The sequence below is a fragment of the Argiope bruennichi genome, chromosome 7 (assembly GCF_947563725.1).
Source record: "Argiope bruennichi chromosome 7, qqArgBrue1.1, whole genome shotgun sequence".
Classification (NCBI taxonomy): domain Eukaryota; kingdom Metazoa; phylum Arthropoda; class Arachnida; order Araneae; family Araneidae; genus Argiope; species Argiope bruennichi.
In genome coordinates, this window is record NC_079157.1 from 118,046,089 (window position 1) to 118,060,530 (window position 14,442).

The 14,442-nt window shown below is 31.5% G+C and overlaps 1 protein-coding gene across 2 annotated transcripts in view; it reads right to left on the reverse strand.

The window, feature by feature from the left end:
* LOC129975923 (septin-9-like) overlaps positions 1–14,442 on the reverse strand; it is a 130,675-nt gene that overhangs the window by 70,763 nt on the left and 45,470 nt on the right. For both annotated transcript variants that reach the window (XM_056089212.1, XM_056089213.1), the window contains exon 2: positions 12,413–12,449. In XM_056089212.1, the coding sequence (XP_055945187.1) occupies positions 12,413–12,449 (37 nt within the window). The remainder of the gene's footprint in view (positions 1–12,412; positions 12,450–14,442) is intronic.

The following is a 14,442-nucleotide window of genomic DNA, read 5'->3' on the forward strand; positions in this document are numbered from 1 at the left end:
AGTCTAAGAACAAGTGATTGGTCCATGTATAAGGCGTTTCAGAGTGTCAATAAATGACGTCATACATGTACAATGACGTACATCTAAGACTACGTAAGAATATTTGAAAATTAAAAAGGAGACAACTTATGGGGAAATTTAATTCTGCACTGTCTCCTCGTTTTAGCTGTATCCAACTACCGACACACTACTATACGATTGGCTACTCCACACACGACACGATGGTGCTTCCACAATAAACTGGATTTCGCTGGATATATTATAGATGGATTTATCAAAACCATAAAAGTGTATAAAGAACAATGTTAGTTATTGTTCACGTTCATACAATGAGTTCCAGCTGTCTTTCCAACTGGTATTTTCCCTGGTGCTATTTGGTGTTTTCCAACTCAAACTGTCGCATTGACTTGAGTCTCTCTCTGGTCAGGGACCATAGTTTCGATGCATTTAAACATTATTGTCCTAATCTGTTAATGTCCAAATTAATTCATGGCATAAATTACAGAAATTATTTTTTAAATTATGTTAGAAAAAACTAACTGTGAAACTAAAATAACTGTGAAATAAAATTTCATAGCTAAAATTATAATAAATTTTTAAATCGAAAAATTGATAGAAAATAATTTTAAAAACAGTTTTTAATAACCATACAGTAGGTAAGCATAAATTAAATTTGCTTTCGTTTTCTTGCAATGCTTTGAAAATTATAAATGGGAAAACAATTGTGAAGACACTTAGCTAGTGACGCACGCCAAATTAGAATTAGAAGTTTAGAAATTTAATTAGAGGCTTTGAAATCTAATTAGAAGCTTATAAATTTAATTAGAGGCTTAGAAATCTAATTAGAAGCTTAGAAATCCATGTTGATTTTTTAGACACAGCAAAAAAAGAAACAATTGATTGCGATTGACTTAGTCTTGGAAGTAAAATTTTAAATGTTTCCAAATGAGAATGCTGATTATTAACAGGTTAATTCTTTTGGATGAGATGTTATAAACTATCCCACCTTTTGCGTCGTCGCGTACACATGGTGAAATATGTTTTAACTCACTTCGAAAAGTTGCTTATAGTCATACTGTGTAATATTTTATCTAAAGTTTTTCATTCAGTTGACAATGCTATTTTCAACGGTAGATGTGTAAATAAGTGAAAAATAATTTATACAAATCAAAATGCACCTAAGTAGGGCTGGGCGATGGCCAAATTTCATCATCGCGATATATCGTCCAACACATAACGATATTTTTCGCTATATCGTGAAATCATTATCTATTTATAGTTATTATAAGTTATAAATAGCATCTCTTAACACATCATCTTAACTTATCAGAACGACTCCAAATAAAAGGAAATTTTAATTTATATAATAAAAATAATTGCTTTTTTAAAAATAAAAATAGTTCGAAAATGATTGTTGTTAAAAATTGTTAAATAATGGTTAAAATAAAACCTCTTTAATAAAGTGTGTCAGCATAATAAATAAACCCTTTAGTAAAGTTCGAGCTGCGAATAAAATTGTGGATTCAATCTGAATTAATCCTTTGCTTTAATTTCTGAAGATGAATATTTAGCGATTAAACAATGGACAGCTTACAACCTTCTGACAACCGCAATTATTTTTCCATAATGGAATCATTCAGTTAGGGAACAGAAAACAATTTATTCCAAAATGACAAGCTTAAAGCAAGTATTTTTATGTATTAGAATATGACAGTATTTATAGAAATATTAACAAAAATTCTTTATGAAGGTCAATAAGAATAAAGAGAAACAACAACAAAACAAAACACACACTAACCGATAAGCAAAACGAAATCGAAGACGCAATTCATTGTGAATATCGATTTATATATCGCGATTCATCGTAAACTATTATTCATGATCATGATTTCGATAAATCGATGTTTTTCAAAAACTGGTATCAAAAATCAATTAAAAAATATATCGTTTTTTTTTTTTTTTGATGAATTTGAAAATTGGCACAGCCCTACCAGTAAGCTGTGTGCGACACTATGATTAAGGTTGGAGCATCGTATGGTTCAATGAATTTTTGTCGATTATAACAGTTTGTCTTGTTTTTATTATAAATAAATAAATTGTTTTATAATAAAAAATTATTTAATATTTCATACTAATTTTGAAGCAGAGAAATGGTGGGATTATATATCTCATCCTGTAAAAAAAGGACTTACAGAAATGTTTTTTTTTTCTCTCATTTTGAATAATGTTTTATGTTAAAAAATCGAAATGAATGGGGTTTTTTTTTCCATTTTTTATATAAAAAAATTCTGCGCGGGAATGCTTTTTATTTTCCTTAAAATCGTACTACTAAAAGGGTTAAAGTTATTATTTCACTGCTTTCAAGGACTTTCGGTACTTTAAATCAGTCGAAGAGAAACGTCCTTACACTTGTGTAACAAGTTGCGAAAATTAAGAGAGTTGTTGGCAACTCTATGTGATCGTCATCATTTAACGGCGGTTTAAAATTATGAGATCTGTCTACAAGCTTTCTTAGAGTAACTTCAAATTGAGGCGTCAATCTAATTAATCGCAAACCGCATGCATCATTTGTCTGCCCCAAATTTAGATCCGAGAACAGTTGTGGTACATAAGCAATGCGAAATTAAAGCCCTCATAACTTTTTACTATGTATAAATTTAATGACATATTTGTTGAATTTTGTAAGTTGTGTTCAAATCCATCAACTATTTTAAATGATTTTCTTTTTCCAACAAGAAAAGCGGCATAACTCTTTTTGGAAAAGAAAAAAAGACTTCTTGCAGAGCTCGTTTTAACCTTCCACCGATTTCCTTATATTGTACATGCTCTGTAACAATGCGCGCTCTCCCCCACCTACATTATCTCCACACCAAACTTTTAGGAGAAGAAAGTACTGCAAAAGACTACAAAAATAAGAAAGTGGGTTTTAAAAGATAAAAAAGACATTTTAGAACTTTTTTCCACTATAGAAAGTTATTAATCGAGCCTAAAACTTAAAAAAAAATGAAGAATAATTGATAACGAGATAAAGTGCAGTGCAAGAAAATATTTCATTCAAATATATGCGAAAAAATTCGCTACTTTGTGCTGAGATTAAGCATACATTTCATGGTGTTTGTTTCTTATTATTATTTGAGCAAATTTTTGTTGTTGTTTATAATGGTACTTGCCATGGACGAGCTCGATGACGAAGTCAGCGATTTTAAGTCAAGGGAGCGTCTCTTGTTTTAGTAGCGCCAACTAGGGCCAAAAGTACGTCTTAGCTATTCACACATCACATTCGCTTGTACAACCCCTTTTTACGAGGGGGGGGGGCACATTCATACATCTCACAGATAGAACAGATGAAGAACAACCATGCCTGAACCGGGACTCGAACCCAGGACCCTAGATCACGTGGGAAGACGCACTCCCCCTATGCCAGGACGCCGGCGAGCAAATTTTTAAAAATAGGAATAAGGACTGCAGATAAAAATAAAATAGAAAAAAATGTATTTTAAAATTCAATTTTTAATTAAAATTAATAATAGCATTTCTGGAATTTCCTCAGTCAAACTTGCAAACTCAGTCAAAAATCTAATAATCCTTTTCAGTACTTAATTATTAAATGATTCAGTATTAGTTAAATGGGGAACACAGTTAACACAGATATAACCACATCGTCATATAATACTTTCAGTTAGAATACTCGAGTGGCTCCAGTGCCACTACTCGAATCCAGAGGGAGTACTTTTCCCAAAACTCTCTCGCTCACTCATTAATAACGGTGTTATCCCGCCCAACTCCTCAAAAATAAGTGGACCTTGGGTAACGCAAAACCTTACATGGAATTGGCGGAGAAATATTAATTGTATGCATGAATTTAGCAATGTTACTTAATCTATCGTCTGATTCTTGGCGAGTATGTTTGGTGATGGATAACTGGCATTCGGTTCATTGTATCGGAAAATCGAATTTGCGTTTTAGAAAGCTTTTTATTTAACTGATTCAAACAAAAATTTGACACAAAATTACACAAAACTTGTAATCACAAATTCCATACAAAATTGATATATTGAAGTCACTGCGTTTTTGAATTAAGTTTACATGTTTCTGAAAGTACAGACCGACAGACAGTCAACCCGTTGTTGGATTTGGCCCAAAATTGGACAAGCATCTACAAAAGATGTTAAATATTTATATCAAATTTCATCTATCTAGCTCTCTTTGTTTTATAGTTATTAACTTATATTCGAACAGAAGGGCAGACGGACTTCGTCAGAATAGATTTTGCTTAAAATTCGTCAGAAATTTAAAAATTTGGTGTAAAGACTACAGTACACTCCCGATTATCCGCGGAATTGGGTGGCGCGTCCGCCGCGGATAACAAAAATCGCGGATAATCCGAAAAAAGCTAAAAACGGGTATAGCAAAAGAGAAAACAGTCTTTCCAACTTTGAAAAATCGTTTTATGTACAATAAAACGTAAAATAAACAGCAGGAAATGTTTCACTAACGTTTAATATTTGAGAATATCACTCAAAACTAACCTAAGATGCATTTTGTTAATGAAAACAGAAAAGTGCTTTGTACTTACGAGAGGCGTCAAGGATACACAGAAAAATGAATACATATGTGCTGTTTTAATACTGTAATGTATTATGTAATTACAAAAGCATAACTGTAAAACTACACCTTTTTGAAGAAATCAGTCATTTGTGTTTGCTTCTTGCTTTGGGAGCATTTTCCCTTTGCTTGGAAGCAAGAAAGAAAACTTAGTGCGTCAGGCGTGGATAATCCACTCCGCGGATAATCGGGAGTCTACTGTATATACTAAATTTTATTCATCTAGTTCAAAGCATTTTTGAGTTATCTTTGTCACAGACAGACAGACGAGCGGAAGGCAGACAAGGATTTTATTTAAATGTATTTTTCGGACTAAAGATGATTGGGGAAGTAGAGTTTCATCAAAATCTCACATTCGAATGTTTCGATGTCTACAATCCTTTCTTGACACTTCGTGTACGAGAAAGTAAAAAAAAAATTATGGTAACCATCATTGCTCCCATTCTGCAAACTTTTCACAAACTTCATAAAAGCAGATAATGAAATATCAGCCCAAAAATTAGAACTGGAATTGTATGCACCTCGAACGAGATATAATAATGTAAATTACTAGTAACTCTAGCATAACATTTAAAAAAAAAAAAACTCTAACCCATGGAATTTTTTTCTGGCAAACGAGGCACATGTCCGCTGAGAGGATGATTTGTACCATCCGCTGCACCGGGCTCAGAGGGGTCGGTGTTCCCGCGATCTAAAAATACAGATGTCTGCTGCTCTGCCTGTTCAGAATGCGTCAGCGGCATATCCTGTTTACTCTGCGCGGAGACCTGAGGAAAATATATATATGTATTTTCATTGTCCCGCCCACGAGGGTTCTCATGTAAGAAAAACCGAACGAGTTACTTTTTGTAATTAACCGGATGAGCTCAGAAGTGGGAACACGAGCAGTGTCTCAAAGTCATTCCCCCCCCCCTTTTTTTTATCAAAAATATGTTTTTACTAATTCGCTTTCATGTATGTCTGTTTGTTTGTTGACTACAAATTTTCAATACGTTAGGAGTCTGTATGTTATAAATCTATTATGGAGCCAGGAGAAACTATTTTATACTTAATTTAATTTTTTGAAAAAGGCTCCAAAATTGATATATTTTTGAATTTCTGCATAAAAAAGATCGGATAATCATATTCTGATGATGATTAGGTGTGTGCCAAAAGTGGCGTTACGCCGGTGAAAAGCTCTTAATTAAAATTTTAAAAAAATTAAATAGTTATCAAAGGACTAGATATTCAAAAAAACACACATAAAAACAGCATATAATATATATGAAACATATATAGGATAAACATATATGAAACCAAAATATACACTTAAATAATAATAGTTTTTTTAATCATAATTGAAAAAAAAAAGTCTTTCTTTTTCTAAAAAGAAGTATAAAGCAAAAAAAAAACAAAAAACTTTTAATTAAAAGTTTATCAATGATTTGTTTGAAATTCAGCAGATTGCTTAAGAAATATATTTAGTTTCTGAACTAAAAAATAATTTCATTTCTATCCATTCTTTAAATAATGAGGCAAGACTAATAAATAACAAGAAATTTTCAATCCTTTTTGAAGCCTTAAAACAACTATAGAATATTTCTAAACGAATAGATTACTTATTCTTTAGTTCAAAAACTGCAGAACATATTGAGAAACTAACAAATTCGAACAAGAAATATGCGTTTGATTTTAATTTATGAGGTTTTTCGCAAGAAAATTCTATCAAAAGACTATATTTTAGAAAATAACATTCAAAGATGTAAAACTGAATTTTTTAAATTTATTTTTTATTATTTTTATTTATTTTATTATTTTTATTTATTTTATTATCATTTTATTATTTTTATTATTTATTTAAATGTAGATACAAAAATCAATGCAACTTTCCAAAATTGGATTTAAAAATAAAACTCGGGCGTTTTTTTTATTTTATTTTTTTTTATTTTTAAATAAGACTTCATTCACGTATGATTATAATTCCTTTAATAATATTATGGTTATAGTTTCTTTAATAATTAAAATACCTTTATACAGTTTAATAAAAAAAAATTTTTTTTCATTAAACATCTCTTTGATGTGTGCTACTCATTATATGCAATTTTTAAATGCGCTTCATCCAATTAAATCAAAAGACCGAGAGAGTTTATTTTACGGCATGTAGAGCGCAATGACTTTCTTCAGAACAAGATATTCTTTAGTTCTTTCTTTAGAATTCAGTTCTTCATTAATACATGAAGAGAATGTTCATTCCGTTTTTATTTCGTGGCATGTTATACTTTTTAATTATCATGCGCAGTAATTTATAGTAAACTGGTTCTATTAATTTCAAACTTTTCAGTCTTATTACCACCCAAGACGAAATTTGAAATAAATGCATTACCCATTAATAATTTAACAGAAAAGAAAGTCAATATTTCAGAAGAAAATTCTGGTCGTCAAAGACGGTTAGTATGCAATATAATTAAGGCAAGCTGTATATTAGCAAATTATTCAATATACTTTAATTTCATATTTGGAGTATAAAAATTTTTTTCTTCTGATTATACAGGAAGGAAGCTCATTAATTATTTTATCAGTATTTATTTGGAGGGGGGAGGCTTGAATTATATTATTTTTTATATCCTATTTTAATTTATTTTATTAAATTATTATTATTCGTATTTTTTATTTCTTTTAATAACTTTCACCTCTAATTAAATAATTTCTGGGCTGAGTAGTAAGAATATAAATAAGTTATCGAAGCATATTTATCCATTTTTTGAAAATATAGTCTCTTATACATAAAATTTTAATTTTTTTTCTTTTTTTTTTCTCTCTTTTTCCGTCGGTGGATCTTAAACTCCAGACTCTGGGTCTTCTTTCCACTTATAGTTATGATTCAGATGATTACTGAAATTATTCACTCTTTTCCTTTACTGAAGCCTATTCGAAGCATTTCTGATAGGTTATGATGCCTCTTTCTTCAACTAATTCCCCCTCAAACAATCAATTGCAAGGGTCAGGATACCTGGTTGGTAGGGCGTTGCATTCGCATCCGTTGGGTTGTTAGTTCAAACCTCGCCGGCTGAAGATTCCCCGTGTACATGGTGGCTGGTGCACATATAAATCTGGCTTGGCCGTGAAGTCCTCTAAGTAATAAATACCATTGGGGGTACTGGATCAGAGGTGAGTGTTCTCTGATTCAGATCTAAGTTACGATCTGTGGATGAGTGAATGAAATGTATGAATGAAGTCCGCCCCATGGAAAGGGCTATGGCGCATGCGTAGCTAAGACATACTCTTGGTTCTAGATGGCGCCAGTGGAACAAGAGATGCTAAAACTCAGCTTAAAATCGCCGATTTCGTCAGTGGTCTTGCCTATGACAAGTTTCATAAGCAACAACAACACAACTAGTTGCGGTAAAAATAACATAAATTTGTGGATTTAAATACAAAGGGATATAAGAAATCTGAGAAGAAAACAACAAGTGTTGTAAAAATACGGGGGTAAAAATTAAAGAAGGAAACATAAAAGCGAAGTAATGTTGTATTAATATGAATGTTATACGTAAAAAATAGGGACTCGTGTATTGTAACTTATGGTATACCACAATTATTTAATACTTCATAACATAAGGTGGGCATTTTTGTCTTTTTTCTATATTTCCTAATTTTTTAAATAAATTTTGAATTATATTATTAATAAGTAAATTGAATTACTTACTATATTTTTTGAGTTGAAATAGATAAATTTTTAATAAATTTAATTTAATTTTTGTCTAATTTATAAGACGTTATAATTGTTTTTTCAAACTTTAAAATGAATAAAAATAAATTAGATACAAAATACAAAGTTGTACAAAAGAGTTTCAAATATGTAATCAAAAGATCAATTTCCTCAGAATAAAATAGCCAATAATAAAAACAAACTGAAACCAAAAAGTGTGGAAAACTTTTACCGGGAAAACAAGAACAACAATGTTGGGTTCTCAGACATTATTGTGACCAACTAAATTCACGAATAAATAAATAAAAAACAATAATAATAAAAATAAATTAAACAGAAATAAAGCATGAAGCCGAAGTTCTTTCTATTTTTTTTTTCATTGATATCAGATTCCACTGGCAACATTTCATTTTTATTTGTGGGCAATCTTCTTCGCACGATGGGTCACGGCGAGACGTGATTGAAGAATTCAGTTGGTTATTATTTTTTTTTTCATACTCTTTTTTACTTTGCACGAACATCTGTTTATTCAACCGAACTTATCACCATAAAAATTTGAAACAAAACGCATTCAGTTTGTGAGACAGAAATCAGTAGTCAATAACTTTTTAGAACACGGGGAATAGTAATCAAACTGGATAAATTTTCTGGAGTTGCGGCTTGTTCATGCATTTCTGAATAATCGTTGAAATTAAGATTAATTAATGAAAGAGGGGGAAATAATATTGTGAGATTTTATTTTTCAACAGAAAAATACACCGACAAAAAAAAAATAAAGGAACAATTATAAAACGTTCATGAACCTTCAATGATTTTGAATTTCAGAGAATAATTTTTCACAAGACCCTTTTATTTATTTATTTATTTATTTGTTGTTGTTGTCTAACATTCTCCAAAATACAGAATTACCCGTTTCTGCATATATACAGTGGCTCAAAAAATTGAGAGTACACCTTACTTTTACTTGATAAACCCGACTTTCAGTATAGATAACACATTACCGAGAGGTGCAAATATGTTTTTATTTTTACACATAACAAATGGTTTAATTTAGAGTAAAAATAAAGAAAAATTAACGGGAAACTTCTAAATTGAAAAGTTTTAGAAGCATTTTCATTAAACATACGCAGAATTTTGCCACAAAAAATTGAGAATACACCAATGAAATTCTTATAATATCTCGCAAAGAATGAACGTGTCAATATTTAGTTGCATGCCTTTTGGCTTTTATAATGGCCTCTAAACGTCGAAGTATCGATACGACCAATTTTTGGTGGTATCTGAAGATCTTTTAACCCATTCTTCTTTCATCACTTGTTTTAAATGGGTTTTGTTTCTAATTTTGTGTTTTTGGACCACTACTTCGAGTGTAGCCCACAGATATTCAATGGTATTGATGTCGGGTACTGTGGTGGTGTGTGTAACTGCTGTTTGCAATGAAAAAAACAAACATATTTTGTCGTTACGGGCATTCTGTTTGGAGTCGTTGTCCTACTGGAAAATGAAATTTCCATCTAAATCTAAATTTTTAGCACTTTCCTTTAGATTGCTTCGAAGTAAATCCAAGTAAACCATATAGTTCATAATGCCATATAAAAAATTAAATTTCCTAGCCCGGATGAAGCCATGCAACCTCAAAGCATGACGGAGTCACCATCATGTTTAACTGTAGGACGTAAAATTTTTGAATCCAAAGCGGTATTAGGCTTTGGTAGTACATAGTACAATGGCTGTCACTGCCAAAAATGTTGAGTTTTCTTTCATTACTAAATACAGCTTTCTTTCAAAGGTTATTGGTCTTCAATAAATGAGTTTTTGCAAATTTCAGATGCTTTTTCGGAATTTGCAAGCCGATGAATGGTTTCTCTCTAACAATGCTACTATTATATCCAGCTTGTCTAATGGCATTTCGCACAGTTTCAGCACTTACACTTCTGCCTATGATTTGAAAAATTTCTGCAACAAGTTGGATGAACCATCTGATCGCAACAATCTAAAGGAAAGTGTTAAAAATTTGGGTTTAGATGGAAATTCCATTTTCCAGCAGGATAATGATCCCAAGCAGAATGCACGTAATGTCAAAATATGGTGCCTTTTTCATTGTAAACAGCAGTTACGCACACCACCACAGTTCCCTGACATCAATGCCATTGAATATTCTTGGGCCAAAAAAGTGCTTCAAAAACACATTAGAAACAAAACCCATTTAAAACAAGTGGCACAAGAAGAATGGGATAAAATATCATCAGATACCATCAAAAATTGGTCGAATCGGTACCACGACATTTAGAGGCCATTATAGGGGCCAAAAGACATGCAACTTAACAGTGACACTTTGTTTCTTTGCGTGATATTGCAAAAATTTCATTCCTATATTCTCAATTTTTTGACGCAAAATTCTGCGTATGTTTATTTAAAATACTTCTGAAACTTTTCAATTTAGAAGTTTTCCGTTGATTTTTCTTTAATTTTACTCTAAATAAAACCATTTGTTATGTGTAAAAATAAAAACATATTTGCACCTCTCGGTAATGTGTTATTTATACTGAAAGTCGGATTTATCAAGTAAAAGTAAGGTGTACTCTCAATTTTTTGAGCCACTGTATATATATATATGCGTGTATGTGTGTGTGACACAATTTTTAAAAGTAGATTCCTGGCCGCAGAGAGAGATGACACTTCTTTTTTCTTCTCCCCACGGTGGCATGATTTATTTACAAGTGGTGCGGACATGGCACACACATTTACATGCGGCACAAAAGCAGAAGGTAAAAGAGAGGGAAAATAGTTTTCCCAGTGCTTATATACAATGAGATTTTAATAGGGATTTCTCTACACGCGACGACCCAGGCAAGGGAATCATAGGGATCTTTTAGAAAAATTTGTTTAGATCAGTAATTTTTATCCCTTTACTCGAAGTGTGGGAACGAGTCGACTTTAATTTGATTCAGCAATTTTTGAACCCGTGTTGAATTAATTAAATAAAAAAAATGGAATGGGATCAGGAAATAAGAGAATATTTTAAAATGAAGTAAATATGTGCTAAATTAAACTGGAAGTTAGGAAATTAATTAAATTTTTAATTAGATTTTAATGTATATATATATATATATAGAAACAAGAATAAAAAGTTCAAGAACTTTGCATGATTTTGAATCTAGGACAATAAAACTTTGAACTAAGAGAATAAACTATAAAATCTTTCCATTTCTTGCCTAATATATGTCCAAAATACAGAATTACCCGTTTATGTTCCGCTTTGCAACAACCCTTTGAAGATGTTTTCAGGCTTATTGTTAGTATTTTGATCTCTCTAAGTTGTAAAGCATCTGGAATACTTCCCCAACAAAAACGAACCTTAACTCTAGTATAACACTGCTGCAGTCCGTGGTACTCTAATCCAGATCATCTCCATATAGGTACAAGCAGGTATAAATCGCAGCTCTAGTTAAGTATGTATGTAGCTGGTGCAATTCAAGATATCCTGAACTGCACCATCCATTTCGTTCAAAATATAACAGAAATCTATAAATTTGGTCGTAACTCCATGTATCACATTTCAGCCATCTCACTCAAGGCATTTTTAAAGTATCGCGCTCACAGACTGACCGGCAGGAAAAAAAACAGACAGGCACAATGCTAAAAAATATGTCTCTAAAACGCGGATTTTCGTTAAAATCTCGAATTTTTTATCGATAACAATATTTCCTCTATATTTCGTATATGAGGAAGTAAAAATGATAAATCAAAATGGACATATTACCATGTTATCAAGGAAACATGCTATATTTACTTCTAAAGTGTGCAATAAATAATATTTTTTTTATTATTTCTCATGTACATTCTGACAATGTACATGAGAATGTACATTTAAGACTGACATGTAGTCTTAAATGTACATTTCTGACATGTACATTTAAGACTACAATTCTCGTTGGTGAAACTCGGACATTCAGCTCCGAAATATTGTTAATAAGATAACATTTGTGCTGATTGGAATCTAGTGCTTATGCTTCTAGTAATTTAATAATATGCATTAAGATCAATCATTTTCCCTGAAGAATGCTTTCCTTCGAAGAAACAAGAATAGGAATGGAGAAATTTTCAAAAAAATCTTACCGTCTTCGACCTGTTCAGGCAGCACCACATGGTGATCCTGAAAAGAAAGAAACAGAGAAGAAATTAACTATCAAAACTATTGTCCCATTACGATTCTTGCATATGCATATAAAAAGATACAAACGATTTGTAAAAAAAACAGGGTAAGATCAGTCATAGATTCTTAAGACTTGTTTTATCTCCACTAAACCCATAGCAAATACGTTTAAATATAATCCGATGCAATTTTTTTTCACGAATTAAGGAATGCTTCAATTTTTATCCACATAATTAAAAAGGAAGGGGCTAGATAGATTAATTTTTCATCCTATTATCTTTCGCATATTCCATTCAGAACGATTGACTTGTTCAGGAGTAATCTGCATTTTTATTTTCTCGAACACAAAGTAAAGAGAAATTAATGCAATCGTTAAAAGAGAATTATTGATTTACTTTAATTAAAAAAGAAAATGAGTGTCTTCATTTTCTCCTTTTTTTTTATTCCCCTTTTTTTTCATTTTATGCAATTTAAAATAAGGTTAATGTTTATTTCCAATTTGATTCCTAAAATATAGCATGGTAATGCTGAAAGAGGAATTAGCGAGAATGCCCCCCTCCCCCCAAAAAATACTTTCCCGCATATTCTCTAATAAAGGTTTTGTCTCAGAGAATGCCTTGCATGGAATTGGCGTAGTACAAATAGTTAGTAATAATTGGCGAAAAATTAATCCTTGGTGTGAATTTAGCAATTTTATTGAATCTATCATGTGACCCTTGGCGAGTTTTTTGGAAATTAATAACTACTATGCGCTTAATAGTATCCGAACATCGAATTTATGTTCCCAACCGATTGAAACAAAAATTTGACACAAAACTACATCTGTAATCACAAAATCCCATACCAAATGTAATACATTTCACTTTTTGAGCTGTTGAGTAAACGAGTTTATATGTTTCTGAAAGTACAGACCAAAAGACAGCCATTCTTTTTGGATTTGACTCGACATTTGTTAAATACATTCTATAAACATTTAATACGTGTACCGGATTTTTCTTTCTCTATTCGTTTTGTACTTATCGTGTTAATTTCTATTCGAACAGCCGTACAAATAGACATCCACTGAACAAATTTTGATTAAAATTTAATAAAACTCTACATATTTGGCGTAAATATCGTATGTCAAATTTCATCCGTCTAGCTCAAAGTATTTTTATGTTACCTGTGTCACAGACAGACATTTTCTAAAAATGTGTTTTTCGAACACAGGGAGGTTTAAAACGTGCCGATTCGTCAAAATCTTGAGTTCGAATTTTTTTGATGAAATAGAATACTTTCTCTATACAACGTATACGAGAAAATAAAAAGCAAAATATTACAAATTGTTGTGGCGGAGTATTCCAAAACTGTTCTGCTAAACAGTGTTCGAAGTAACGATGACTAAATTTAACGAGAACATGCACGCACATAAAGATAACAGAATTAATAAGTAATTGTAATTCATAATTGTGGTTTTCAGTAGCAAACACAAGAATAACAATCTTGATTGTAACAACAATCAAGAAAACCAATCAAGTTTAAATTTAAAGTGAGAAAAGCGAGCCTAAAATTCTTTTAATACCGGAAAAAGATCAAAGGGAGTGATCTCACCCCAATACTTCCTTGCGTACTTTCTTATAAAGACGTTGTCCAAGAGAACGGCTTGAATGGCGTTCGCTTAAGAGTTACAAAACATTAACCTTTCGCATGAATTTAGCCTTTTTACTAAATCTATCGAGTGATCCCTGGCGAGAATTTTGGCGATTAATCCCTCCAATTGGATTAAGAGTATCCGAAAATCAAATTTGGATTAAGGCTATTTTTTCTCCACCCGATTTAAACCAAAATTTGACATAGAGCTCCACGTGCAGTCACAAAATCATTTACCAAATTTGATACATTTAAGTCAAAGCATTTTTGAGATATCGCATTTAATGGATTCTGAAAGTACGGACCAACAGATGGTCAACCCCTCATTGGATTTGGCCCAAAATTCAATAGATCTCTACGATAT